The sequence below is a fragment of the Dreissena polymorpha genome, chromosome 3 (assembly GCF_020536995.1).
Source record: "Dreissena polymorpha isolate Duluth1 chromosome 3, UMN_Dpol_1.0, whole genome shotgun sequence".
Lineage (NCBI taxonomy): Eukaryota > Metazoa > Mollusca > Bivalvia > Myida > Dreissenidae > Dreissena > Dreissena polymorpha.
In genome coordinates this window covers 100,632,700-100,647,659 of record NC_068357.1, presented here as the reverse complement: position 1 = coordinate 100,647,659, position 14,960 = coordinate 100,632,700, and the positions used below count along the sequence as shown (strand labels likewise).

Here is a 14,960-nt window from a genome sequence, read left to right as displayed (position 1 = left end):
CATTCAGATGTTCACTCTTAAACATTAACATCCTTGGTAGGATTTTGATATAACTTTTGATAAGTATTTCCCATGGCAGTAAGAGTTATGTATTTTATAACACTTAAATTTCAACATGTGAATGATCAAAATAAAATTCTTAACTTTGTTCATTGTTTTGTAGGGTCAGGGAAATGACAATATAAAATAACACTTGCAAACTATTAATTCTTTCTTGCTATTAAGATCTGTATTTGCTGATGCTTTAATTGTCTGTCTTACATTCATGATTCAACGCATCATGAATTAGAACATTGTTGTCATGTTCAGATATAAATCCAGACAAAATTTGTCTCCTTGCTTTCATTGTCTAAAGATAAGCCTCATTTTTTGTAATTCAAGTAAACCACATGTCCCAATTTGCTCTCTTATACTATTTGCTTGGTTATGCAGTTGGCATCTACTGAGGCCGGCAGCCATATAGGGATTGGCCTTTCCAATTAGGACATCTGTACAACGTAAACCCTACATGATATGTTTTGTCATCAATAATACTTCTTTCAAATCTTTGATACTGCATAGATGTTATCTTATACAACTATTTAACACACCCACAACACCTGACCTCATTTTTACCTTGATATCAACTTACATTTTGGATCAGAAGATCCAAATTCATGGTTTACCTGAATTGATGGGTTTCATGTAACTACAAGCAAATTCTTTGAATTGATATCCCCCGCCATTATACTTCTGGACAAAAAAGTTTTCTGGACAGATGGACAACGCCAACGTGCATCAATTCATCCTCTTATCCATATATATATACTCATACCAAGTTTCAATGAAATCCGTCAAAGCACTTCCAAGATATGGCTCCGGACACACAAAAAAAGCATTTTTTCATGATACAAAGGGCCATAACTCCGTTATTATCCGATGGTGTACAATGCCATTTGGCGTGCATCATCCTCTTATCCATATATATACTCGTACCAAGTTTCAAGGAAATCCCCCAAAGCACTTTCAAGATATGGCTCCGGACACAAAAGTGACGGACGGATGGACTGACAGCACCAAAACAATATCCCTCCGCCTATGGCGGGGGATAACAATTCTGTAAACTACATAGCTTACATACTTTAATGGATTTCATCTTTGAACGCTATCCACCCCCACCCCACCCCAGACAAGCATTCCATTTGAAGGCATGTGTTTTATTCTGTGACCAGCCTTGTTAGTCCCTTGTGGGTGTAGTGTAAAATGTGGTGTTTATAGGTTTACCCCTGTTAAGTCCATCTTGTTGCCGAGTTCCTCAGATTGTTGAATTCTGGATATTGCGATAACTCAAAGCGTACTAAGGCTAGGATGATAAAACCTGGCATGTGGACAGTGGACTGTTTGGATACCGTATATGCATTTTGTTTCTCAAATAAATGCAATAAACCAATCATCACTGCTGAGGAAAAGCAAAGCAACAGCAATACAGATAGAAAAACATGTGACAAATATTGTTGACATAAAATAATGTGTACTTTATATGATCTGAAAGTAAACAATCAGGACACCCAAGAGTCTGATTAGATGGAATATTAAGATATATTTTAAAGCAATGAAAGAGCAGACATTTTACAACCTTGTTCTTGCTTGCAGATTCAGCTCACCCATCAGTCTGGTATAGCGGAATGCCGTGATGTGGAGACGCGCTCCCAGCTCTTCCAGCAGGTGATGGGTCTCTCGGACGTGATCCTGGAGGGCTACACTGCACAGATTGCCTCCCTTGTGGACAACCCTGACATGGCTGAGTACAGGAGCCAGCTACAGGACCAGTTTGCTCAACAGAGACGGGCTCTCATAGCACCATTCTGTACGGGAGCCTGGCTGTTAATGTATATTATGTTTATTGCACAATGGAATGTGTATAAGGGCCAGTAAGGGCCCAGAACACCCATTATTTTCCTTCTTATACAGAATTTATAAGTCCCCTATATTTATAATAAATTATCTTCAAATATAAAAAAAATACATTAAAAACATCAAAATCAGACAAAAGATAGAGAAATTTGAAAACACTTTCAGAGCATCAAAGGAAAAGGATTCATAACAAAGAAAAGAAATCGTAAAAATTTAAACTTCCCTTGTCTGAATAATAGTATCGGTAGTAAAATTCAATACTATGATTTTGTATTTTACCATACATTAACGAATTTCAAATTCCCTGATGTAATTGTAATATGTTGGCAGGCAGTGAGGCACATTCAAGATCCCGTGTCTCTGTGGCTAAGATTAAGGTCACACAAATTGTGTGTCAAACTGCTTTTTAAAAGCAAAGTAAATGGCCATTTCTTCCTCAAAAATATTTTTGTAAGTTTTTGGGGAATTATTTTAATACAAATTTGGTGGTGATTATCAACACAGAAAGCTGTATTATTCTTAACAATAGTCCTTACACACCACACTCTACTAACACGACCTTTTAAATGCATCCTTTGTTACTTAGAAAATTTGTAATTCATTTTGGATTATTTTAATGCAATGCTTTATTTTAGAACTGCCTTTTCAACATTTCATTACACCTTTATTAAAGTGTTTGAATAATGATTTTCTAAGTAGTACAGAGTTTCATGTTGCAAGAATTGGGCGGGGATTATAAATTAAAAATTTGCTTGTTATCATTTGAATATGACCAGTATGCTGTTTGTTTTTAGTGGAGAATGACCAGTTTGAGAGAGCTGGTTCCCTGGCTGAGAAGTACTGCGACTTTGAGATGCTGATACGTGTGTGTGAGGCTACAGGGAACCAGGACAGGGTGCAACGCTACCAGACACAGTTTGCTGACAAGGTAACGAGTATTCTCTCATGTTATGAGTATTGTCATTTAAAATGTTATTTACATTACAAGTTTGTAGAGGAAATAACAAAGTATGTAGGGCCCATGTTCAGAACGCTCTAATGCAATTGGGAAAATTTAAGGACATTCTTATGATTGTAAAATACTTTTAGTCTCTGCCTCTATTGTGTTGATTCTTTTTTATTAAAATGTCTAAAAAGTTAATTTTACTATTCAATTTTGAATATTAAGTTTGCATAAACGACTGGATGTGTTGTGACAATTTACAATATTTAAAATACCGTAATGAGCTTTTTGCCTACTAACAGCAGACACAAGTATATATGTTCTGCTGGGTCATGCTGATATCTTTTTGGAACTCATGAATGGCTAGTCATGATAATTTAATGCAGATTTCTGTACAATTTACATGATATGATTGACTTGTTTTTCAGGGCTTTTCAGATTTTCTCTTCTCTTGGTACATGAAGGAAGGTATGCTTTAAAGATTTCTTATTTTTCATTTACTGTGCCAATTAAACAAAAAAAATTATTATCTTTTGTTGTTGAAATCTTTGTAATATTATTATTTTATTTTAAGTTTCTTGACACTTGCATATTTACGACACTTTCCGCCTAAACTTGATTTTCGGTAAGGTGGGACTTATTTGAAACTAAAAATACCATAAAATCAGAAAGTGTCGTCCCTGATTAGCCTGTGCAGACTGCACAGGCTAATCTGGGACGACACTTTACGCACATGAATAAAGCCCAGTTTTCTCAGAACAAGACACATATATTGGTATGTTTCTTTTGACATCAATCATCGATTCCTGCGCCTCGTTCTGGGAAAATGGGTCTTAATGCATCTGCGTTAAATGGCGTCCTGAACAGGCTAATCAGGGAGCACGCTTTAGCCTAGATTTCGGAATTTCATTTGGAAGAGACTATCTTTAAATGACAAATTCCATAAAAGTGGAATGTATCGTCCCTGATTATTATTCTGGGACACACTAAATGGGCCTTCATTAAGGCCCGTTTTCCATGAGGTAGTCTCCTATTCAGAACAGTCCAGTTGTTTACTAAGATCTTGTGCCCTTATTGCCAGGCAAGCAAGGACGTCTGCTGACTCTGCCGATACCCCAGCACACACAGCTCCAGAGTTTCCTGCAGAAGGACGAGTTTGGATACCTAAAATGGCTGCACGACATTGAGTGCAAGAACTATAGAGAAGTACGTTTGGCAAAGATCCTTGGGGTATATTATGGATTGGTACCTTTGATTGCTTTCCCTTAGACTGATCTACCACTATTATTGAATTTATTTTCAAATATGTGTAGGGTTTGAGATAAGAGAAAACACATTTGTTTCTTCAATGTACAAAATGTACATTAAACTGGCAAATGTGTGGCTACTCAGCTTTGTTCCTTCATTGAGTTACAGTGCTTAATTAGTTAATTACATTTTAGTGACTAGTGAACATTAGAAACTAAGAAACTTTCAAACTTTCAGTTTATTTTTCAGAACATACAATTGTGTATACCTTTACAACCCAGAGTTTTGCTATGTGATTTCGTTCTGTAAATTTGTAAGTGTCTGTCATGATGTCTTTCCATTTTTATTATGCCCCCCCTTCGAAGAAGAGGGGTTTATTGTTTTGCACATGTCGGTCCGTATGTCCGTCCGTATGTCCGTCCAGCAGATGGTTTCCGGATGATAACTCAAGAACACTTAGGCCTAGGATCATGAAACTTCATAGGTACATTGATCATGACTCGCAGATGACCCCTTTTGATTTTCAGGTCACTAGGTCAAAGGTCACGGTGACCCAAAATAGTAAAATGGTTTCCGGATGATAACTCAAGAACACTTATGCCTAGGATCATGAAACTTCATACTTCATAGGTACATTGATCATGAGGCGCAGATGACCCCTATTGATTTTCAGGTCACTAGGTCAAAGGTCACGGTGGCCCAAAATAGTAAAATGGTTTCCGGATGATAACTCAAGAACACTTATGCCTAGGATCATGAAACTTCATAGGTATATTGATCATGACTGGCAAATGACCCCTATTGATTTTCAGGTCACTAGGTCAAAGGTCAAGGTCACGGTGACTCAACTTAGAAAAATGGTTTCCGAATGATAACTCAAGAACGCTTATGCCTAGTATCATGAAACTTCATAGGTACATTGATCATGACTCACAGATGACACCTATTGATCTTCAGGTCAAAGGTCAAGGTCATTTGAAAAAAAAGTTATGAGCTATTGTCATCACCTTGGGGTCGGCGTCAGGTTAAGTTTTGTGTTTAGGTCCACTTTTCTCATAAAGTATCAAAGCTATTGCATTCAAACTTGGTACATTTACTTACTATCATGAGGGGACTGGGCAGGCAAAGTTAGATAACTCTGACATGCATTTTCACAGAATGATGTGCCCTTTTTATACTTAGAAAATTGATAATTTGGTTAAGAAAAAAGTTTTTGCGATTGGGAATATAGCCGAATTTTGGGTATAAAATCGGGCCAAAAAAAACCCCTGCCTAGGATCATGAAACTTCATAGGTACATTGATCATGACTGGCAGATTACCCCTATTGATTTTCAGGTCACTAGGTCAAAGGTCAAGGACACAGTGACTTGAAACAGTAAAATGGTTTCAGGGTGATAACTCAAGAATACTTAGACCTAGGATCATGAAATTTCATAGGTACATTTATCATGACTTGCAGATGCTCCCTATTGATTTTCAGGTCACTAGGTAAAAGGTCAAGGTCACAGTGACAAAAAACGTATTCACACAATGGGTGCCACTACAACTGACAGCCCATATGGAGGGCATGCATGTTTGACAAACAGCCCTTGTTGTTTATCTATTTGAAATATGATAGTATATTTTGGTAATTAATGACTGTGAATTTGACCTTTCAGGCTCATACAACGCTTCTGAATCTTGGAAGGAATGAAGAGACCTATCTTGCAAAGAAAAAGGTAGGACCTTTATTGGTGGTTTTCCCCTCAGAATTCATATGTATAGATCTACTATGATTTCTGCCAATTGATCTTAAATAAGATATAAACATTAAATACTGATGCAAATTAAAAAAAATATTTGATCTATGCTCTTTTATTTCATAGAATTTCTTTATGCCTATTAAAACGAAGCCAAGGAAGATTGTATTTGCTTGGCAATGGCTATATCTCTTAAAAACCAGTTTTCTGTCCATTGACAATAAATGACGCCTTAAACACTCTGAAACAGCTCAATAATCATTAATGTTTTGAACATAATACAATATTGAAATATAAAAAGAAAATATTTAAGTAGGGTGCATATGCCATCCGCCCTAAAACCATCAAACTTATACCTCAAACCTGAAAATGTCAGATAACCTATTTGAACTTGCAAATATTTCCTTTCTGTAATATTTAAATTATGCCGATTACTTACATGATTTTCTGGTTTGTAATTTCATGTCAGACATTGTTAAGCCTCAGCAAGCTGGCAGCGTTAGCCTATGGAGATGACGATGATGAGATAAATGCCAATATTAGAGGTACACAACCATTATGCACTCATGGAATTTCCATGGTTTTGACAAGTTACCATGAATTCTTATATAATTGCATGAAAGCTAAAAAATAGTTAAAGCACACCTTTATAAATCTTAGTTGCTGAGCAAACATTATGTCCTTTAAAAAATATAGTAAAACATTAATATTTTTTCTGTATTTATGCGCCAACAAAGGATGTTTGAGAGTGGTTGTATTAGCGTTGCTCCGTTAGTTTACTGGTTGTGGATAAGTTGGTCCTCATTAAATGTTATATAATGTGGGGCATACTGCTTCCACAATTCTCAAGTGATTTTATTGAATCTTTAAATATGTTATCACAATTAAGTGTCAACGGGCATGGTATAATTCTATCCCCAGTTCTAACTCAAGTTCTAGTTCGTCATAAAACATGTTTTTAATAGTAGTGCATTTGCTTGGACAATTTGCATTCTTGAACTGTACTTTAAAAGCTCTATAAAGGTGAAGATCCGTAATTATTTACCGATTTTTAAATATTTTTTTCATATTTTATTTATAAAGGTTATCAAAAAACAATATATTTATGCTATTGGACATTACAATAAAAAAAAACCAAAACAACTTGTTTTGAGCTCAAAATAAAGTGTCCTCCAAGTCAATTGTGTTTACAAACAATCAGTTTATTTACATCACTGTTTACTCGGAAAAGAGAAAGTGAAAGTGACTCAGGTCACCAAAAATATTACGATGATTTTTAACGTTTTCCGGTATCACCCACAAAGTAGGTCTCTTCTAAATGGTTAAAACGTTTGTAGTGATCTAATAAGTTACTTTCTGCTGGTTGAAAGTTGTTTAAAATAGAATTAAAATTGAATTTTCTTTCGGCTATTTTTAGCATATGTCACCGCTCTGAGGCTACACATCACGTTAGTTGCAAAAATGTAAACAATTCTTCCAATTATGAAACGGGTTTATCTTTCATAATTTGTGACAACGTTGTACCTAAGCTCTTTTATAAGCAGTTTTTATGCAAGAGTAACTGAAATCCGGTAAAAATCAGACCAGTTGATATGCATAATCATTGGATTTGTCACCTTTTTAGAGCCTTTAATAAATTATGAAATCAAATTGACATGTTTCTTATATGGATACTTAAGTCCTATGCATTTGTTTGAAAAGTAAAAAAAAAATGTTTTCATAGTTGTAATTTCAATAAGACTCTTAAATAATGTATCTCAATAAATGCATATTAACCATACCTAATAATTATATGTTGCAAAAATGGAGTCTTAGATGTTTGATATATTTAACATATTACTGTATTATCTTGTAGATATCAACGAAGAACAGGAGTTGATTCTAAATCAGGAGCTTCTTCCAGTGGAACTACTCGAGGTAATTTAATGAGTTATGACTTCCGTTTTGACAAATGATTTACGGGAAAGACCTCTTAACACTAGTTGTAAAGTGTGCTGCTAAAAAGGGGCTGGGAAAGTTGGGGATTGGGAGTAGGAGGTAGTCAGGGCACTCTGGTGACATTTTTTTTTAAATTGCTGAATACAAATTATTTCTTGTGTAAAATGTGAAAACATGCAAGTAAGGTGTTAAAGCATAGTCTTCATTTTCATTGCAGAAACAAAAGACATTAAATAAGATTGTTAATGCCCTTTTTTATGGACTTTCCAATTAGATTGTTATTGCTTTTGTATGGACCAGTCCAATAAGATTGCTATTGCTTTTGTATGGACCAGTCCAATAAGATTGTCATTGCTTTTGTATGGACCAGTCCAATAAGATTGCTATTGCTTTTGTATGGACCATCCAATAAGATTGTCATTGCTTTTGTATGGACCAGTCCTATAAGATAATGATTGTCATTGCTTTTGTATGGACCTGTCCAATACAATTGTCCTTGCCTTTTTATGACCAGTCCAATAAGATAGTAATTGCTTTTGTATGGACCAGTCCAATTAGATTGTTATCACTTTTGTATTAACCAGTTCTATAAGATTGTCATTGCTTTTGTATGGACCAGTCCAATGAGATTGTTATTGCTTTTGTATGGATCAGTCAAATAAGATTCTTTTTATGCCCCCTTTCCAAGAAAAGGGGGTATATAGTTTTTGCACTGTCCGTCAGTCTGTCTGTCTGTCTGTCTGTCAGTCTGTCACACTTTTCGTGGCTCTCTAATTCAAATAGTTTTCATTCGATCTTTACCAAACTTGGTCAGAAGTTGTATCTAGACAATATGTAGGTCAAGTTCGAATATGGGTCATGCCAGGTCAAAAACTAGGTCACGGGGTCACTTAGTGCATTTCAAGGATTTAGCATGGTGTCCGCTCTCTAATTGAAGTAGTTTTCATCTGATCTTTACCAAACTTGGTCAAAAGTTGTATCAAGACAATATCTAGGTCAAGTTCGAATATGGGTCATGCCGGGTCAAAAACTAGGTCACGGGGTCACTTAGTGCATTTCAAGGATTTAGCATGGTGTCTGCTCTCTAGTTTATGTGGCTTTCTGATTTATTTTGATATTCTAAGACATTTTTATGACCCCGAAGGAGGGCATATAGTGATCGGACTGTCCGTCACACTTTGCGTTTAGATTTCGAAAAATGCTCATAACTTCTATGTCGCTTCAGATAGCCATTTCATATTTGGCATGCATGTGTATATGGACAAGGCCTTTCCATACGCACACAAATTTTGACCGCTGTGACCTTGACCTTGAACTTAGGGTCCGCGTTTAGGTTTTGAAATCTGCGTTTAGGTTTCGAAAAAAAGCTCAGAACTTATACCAAGCGTTTATAGGGGGCATAAGTCATCCTATTGTGACAGCTCTTGTTGCTTTTGTATGGACCAGTCCAATAAGATTTTCATTAATTTTGTATGGACCAGTCCAATAAGATTTTCATTAATTTGGTATGGACCAGTCCAGTGGAGCAGCACCTGGCTCTTGATTGATCTCTCAAGTTTGCTCTTGATCTTACCTCTTCTAACTTTGTACATAAACATATATGCCTCCTCTATGTCCCTATTGGCTGTGGCTATAAAGAAGCCCCACATTGATGTATTGCTGAGATTTAAACTACTTCTTACTTCATTCTCTTATTAGTTTATGTTTGCTGTTTTCCTTCCAGCAAATGAATGTTGATGCTGAACACATGAAAGTCCTGTCTCCAGTTGAATTAATACAGGTAAGAATCTCTATTGACTGACATGTTTAAATAATAACAAAGCCACAGAAAAGTCTAATTAGCTTAAAATTGTGTATAAAAAATGAGTTGAACTTATAAAATAGACTTACATGTTTATTTTTCAAATATGCTTGGAACAAATACAGAATATGAAGTTATATAAATAAATTGTTCTATATAAAGAATGCAGGAAAATGGTTTGGCCCAAATGTTGAAGACAAGCTTTATTGCAGTTATATCGCTTCTAGAAAAAGGCTTCATTTCAGTTATATCTACTGAAGAAACAACTAGCATTATTCAGTATTATCAACTGTAGGAAAAAAGGCTTTGATGCAGTTATCTGAACAGTAGACATGTTTTTCTTAAAATAACACTTCAGTTTATATATGCCTGTTTTCCTATTCCTAATTAACCAGTGGCCAAATACAAGAACGCTCCGCCCACTAAGTTGTGTTTCCATAAAACGCTTTATCCATAAAACAGTTTACCTTAGCTAATCTGTGAAGACACTTTACGCGCAAGCATTTTACCACTTCCCCCGGACTGAGACTCGTATAACCAATTGTTGAGTGTTGTTGCAGCTGTACATCTGTGATGAGAACCTGACGGCCACAGAATATGACTTCAAGAAGGCCCTCGACCTCATGCAGTTCATTGACGCAGTAAGTACATCTGGATCGTTGAGTGGGAAACTGGTCTACATGATATACAGTTCTAAAGCAGATTCACTAGTTGTACATTTAATGCAGTATGCTGGCCATACAGGTTATTCAGACTAAGATAAAATAATTGCTGGTCTCATGGTATGTCAAGACGCCCCTACAGGGATGTGGAAATCCCATACTTAACTCCCCTTACGCTCGTAGTTTTACTTTTTGAAAAGTATGTTTTTATCGTGTACTAGTGCAGGGGCATGTACACATGTCAGTATTGTGTCTATTGTCTTCCTATGACCCAAGACATGACTTGATAGTTCCATCCATAACCTTGAATATGTGCAGTTATATATGTGTTGACTTCTACTGAAACCACAAGGCATAGATGTCTAGTATTGTTTGTAATATCTTCAATGTCTGCTTCCAAATTTATTTAAGTCTGAACTAGTTGGTCAAAATTTAGGCTTGCCGTGCTGTTGACGTGGTTTCTTTTTTTTATACATGAAACAAATCTTCAAGTACCACAATGTTAATTTAGGTAGGGGAAACAGGGCCGTCATTGCCCAACAGAAAGCTTTGCAGTTTCCCTTACATGGCTTATGTACAGCCTTGTGAACAATCTTGAAGTAATGTTTTTTCCCAATCATCATAACACTGTCTTGCTCAGAACATTTTTTATGATATCGATTGATTTCTAAAATGGTGACTTAAAAATAATTGATTTCTAAAATGGTGACTTAAAAATAATCACAAAACTTGCTAAAAAAAAGAAGTACCTTCGGGTCCCAGGTGAGCAACATAGGGGGTACTTGTTATATGTGGGGGAAAGAAGCAGCGTTTATGGTCTTCTGCTTTTTCAACAACTTGACTTGTTCCTCCAAAGTCCTGATTGCCTTCGTTGCTGTATTAACTGTTCATCCCATTGCTCCATTGTTCAGTATCAACCATTCATCCCACTGCTGAATTGTTTAAGTATTAACTGTTCATCCCACTGCTAAATTGTTCAAGTATTAACTGTTCATCCCATTGCTGCATTGTTCAAGTATTAACCTTTCATCCAATTGTTCAAGTATAACCGTTAATCCCACTGCTCCATTGTTCAGTATAAACCATTCATCCCACTTCTCCATTGTTCAGTATTAACTGTTCATCCCATAGCTCCATTGTTCAGTATTAACCGTTCATCGCATGGCTCCATTATTCAGTAATAACCGTTCATCCCATAGCTCTATTGTTCAGTATTAACCGTTCATCCCACTGCTCCATTGTTCAGTATAAACCAATCATTCCACTGCTCAAGTGTTCAGTATTAACTGTTTATCCCACTGCTCAAGTGTTCAGTATTAACCGTTCATCCCATTGCTCCATTATTCACTATTAACCGTTCATCCCATTGCTCAATTGTTCAGTATTAACCGTTCATCCCATTACTCCATTGTTCACTATTAACCGTTCATCCCATTGCTCCATTGTTCAGTATAAACAGTTCATCCCATTGCTCCATTGTTCACTATTAACTGTTCATCCCAATACTCCATTGTTCACTATTAACCGTTCATCCCATTACTCCATTGTTCAGTATAAACCAATCATTCCACTGCTCTATTGTTCAGTATTAACTGTTCATCCCACTGCTTAAGTGTTCAGTATTAACCATTCAGCCCATCGCTCCATTTTTCAGTATTAACCATTCATCCCATTGCTCCATTGTTCAGTATTAACCGTTAATCCCATTGTTCAGTATTAGCCTTTCATCCCATTGCTCTATTATTCACTATTAACCGTTCATCCCATTACTTAATTGTTCAGTATTAACCGTTCATCCCATTACTCCATTGTTCAGTATTAACCGTTCATCCCATTACTCCATTGTTCACTATTAACCGTTCATCCCATTACTCCATTGTTCACTATTAACGGTTCATCCCATTACTCTATTGTTCAGTATAAACCAATCATTCCACTGCTCTTTTGTTCAGTATTAACTGTTCATCCCATTACTACATTGTTCACTATTAACCATTCATCCCATTACTCCATTGTTCACTATTAACCTTTCATCCCATTACTCCATTGTTCACTATTAACCGTTCATCCCATTACTCCATTGTTCACTATTAACCGTTCATCCCATTACTCTATTGTTCACTATTAACGGTTCATCCCATTACTCCATTGTTCACTATTAACCGTTCATCCCATTACTCCATTGTTCACTATTAACCGTTCATCCCATTACTCAATTGTTCAAGTATGAATTATGAACCAGGAGGATCCTGCCATTGATTATGACGACATTCGGACCAGCATCTGGTGTCGTTCTATCCTGAGAGACAAGGCCAGGTTAGTAAAAGTGATGTCCTGAACCTGTGGCACTGTCCAATCAAGTTTCTTTTTTACGAATTTAAGTCATGAAGGAAACTTTAGTAAAAAAGAAAAAGCCATTTACTGGGTATTCTCAATTCGGTCCAACAATAAGACTTATTAATTTCTGAATATAAATTAATAATATTTATTTTCGCAGAAACGAATGTTGTTTGCTGGTTTCTATAGATACGATTACGGATGTAACGTTATGTACGGAATGCTTCGGTAGAGTTCGTTAAAACAATGAAATTACGCATTTCCGTACCACGTGATATTACGTCATTCCGCCTTTTGCAAACTGCCTGTGCTTTTGTTCGGATCGTCAACAAACTTTATTTAAATTAAATCTCGAATCATCTGAAATAATGCCGCGTGGAACAAAGCGGAAATTACCGGAAAATGTGGAAGAGGTTGGAGAGGACGATACCCGGCTCTTACAACCGGACCCAGGTAGAGGCTTTATTGATTTTGAGAAGATAATAGATCTAAGGGCATCTAAAATCGTTCCTCCTATTAATACACGTAACGTTGAGGGGTGCGGTGTTAGCGGGGAATCAACTCTTAAGTTTCCCGGTAATCGAAAATACAATAAAAGTTCAATCTCTTGCTTCGGCTATTAATCAGGGTCAAAACATGATATAGTTGTCAGGAATTAACGCGCTTATCAAACGATGACTTGGCTGCGCACGTGCCAGCCGCATTGAAACAACAAATTTCTAGAGGCGAATATGTCAATTTGGCTGTTAAAAGGTGCCTTCGAATTATCCGCTTTTTGTAACGGTAGTGTTTTGCAACTTTCGGCAGAGGGCACTCTTGAACAGCGCCCTAAGGAGTGTAGGGATAAAATTCATAACATCGAACGGTGGTCGGACGCTTTCTTGATTTATGCGTCACTCTACCATAGCACGCGACGCGATAAAGTGCAGGAGATTTTGCATTAACTTTCCCTGTAATGACCTACTTAATCTCGCACCATCGCCGGTGAATAGCAAAATATTACGTGAATATTTAACATCGTATAATTCTACAGATCGAAATGACCTTTTAAATGTTTTTTACAAATGGGTTTTCAATGCATTATAACGGACCCAGATTCAGTAGATTTAGTAAAAAATTAAAGCTTGCAATCGCAAATGCTGACATAATTCAAGATAAGATAAATAAGGAGATTTTGGCGGGGAGGTTGGCTGGGCCTTTCAGCGAACAACCTTTTTCTAATTTCATGGTTTCCCCAGTTGGCTTGGTGCCAAAAAAGACACCAGGTGAATTTAGGATGATTCATCACCTTTCTTTTCCAGAGGGTAACTCGGTTAATGACTTCATTGATAAAAAATACTCATCCGCTCAGTACACAAATTTCGATGAGGCGGTTCACATGGTTCAAGATTTAGGGCGACACTGTAAACTTTTCAAAATGGATCTTATGATTGCATCTCGCCTACTGCCAGTTCGGCGAGAAGATTTCGAAATACTGGGCATACAGTTTAATGGTATGTTTTATGTGGAAAAAGCATTACCATTCGGAGCTTCAGTCAGTTGCAAAACATTTGAACAGTTTTCCTCGTTCCTTGAATTCTGCGTTAAGAGTAAAATGTCATCGGGCAAGCTTATACACTATTTAGACGATTTTCTGGGTGGCGATAAATCTGAGCTAGGTTACCGCAAGGTGATGGATTCGTTTATCAATTGCATGCACGAGCTAAACGTGCCGTTAGCCACGGAGAAAACAGAAGGGCCCACGGAAATAATCGTGTTCTTAGGCTTAGAATAAGATTCGGCGGAACTAGTAGTCCGCATTCTTAAATAAAAATCGTTGAGTTACGGGAATAAATTCACACCATCGTGCAGAAACAAAAAAAATAAAAATAAAAAATAACCTAAAGCAAAAGCAATCGTTAATAAGGTCTCTTAACTTCGTGTGCAGGGCAATCCCAGTCGGCCGCCCGTTTTGATTAATTAACACCACCTGTGACATAACAAAAGCATTCCACCGCATACGTATAAACACGTGCTGTTAGGCAAGACCTCGAAATGTGGTTGACATTTTTGCGCGATTACAACGGCGTGTCGTTTTTCCATGACCGATACTGGATATTCAATGTTGACACTGATTGTTTACAGATAGTGCTGGCGGGTCTGGTTACGGTTTTTGGGATTTATTTTAAAGGTCACTGGTGTAACGCTCGTTGGCCTAATTTATGGCGGCAAAAGGGCGTAACTAGTGACATAACTTTTCTCGAATTATTTCCAATTGTAGTTGCACTGTTTCTCTGGGCGAGGATTTAAAAAATAAAAATATTATGTTCAACAATTTTCAATCTGCATATAGTCTAAACAACAATTGGCCCGCGGATCAACAACATGCTGTTCTCTTTGTAGCCTATTGTTTTGAAA

The 14,960-nt window shown here is 36.7% G+C and overlaps 1 protein-coding gene across 1 annotated transcript in view; it reads left to right on the top strand.

The window, feature by feature from the left end:
• Window positions 1-14,960, top strand: part of LOC127870767 (nuclear pore complex protein Nup133-like) — a 56,387-nt gene that overhangs the window by 36,277 nt on the left and 5,150 nt on the right. The window contains exons 23-32 of the mRNA XM_052413243.1: window positions 1,633-1,846; window positions 2,688-2,821; window positions 3,265-3,304; window positions 3,918-4,042; window positions 5,745-5,804; window positions 6,295-6,370; window positions 7,681-7,742; window positions 9,487-9,543; window positions 10,125-10,205; window positions 12,469-12,542. Coding sequence (XP_052269203.1) covers window positions 1,633-1,846; window positions 2,688-2,821; window positions 3,265-3,304; window positions 3,918-4,042; window positions 5,745-5,804; window positions 6,295-6,370; window positions 7,681-7,742; window positions 9,487-9,543; window positions 10,125-10,205; window positions 12,469-12,542 — 923 coding nt within the window. The remainder of the gene's footprint in view (window positions 1-1,632; window positions 1,847-2,687; window positions 2,822-3,264; window positions 3,305-3,917; window positions 4,043-5,744; window positions 5,805-6,294; window positions 6,371-7,680; window positions 7,743-9,486; window positions 9,544-10,124; window positions 10,206-12,468; window positions 12,543-14,960) is intronic.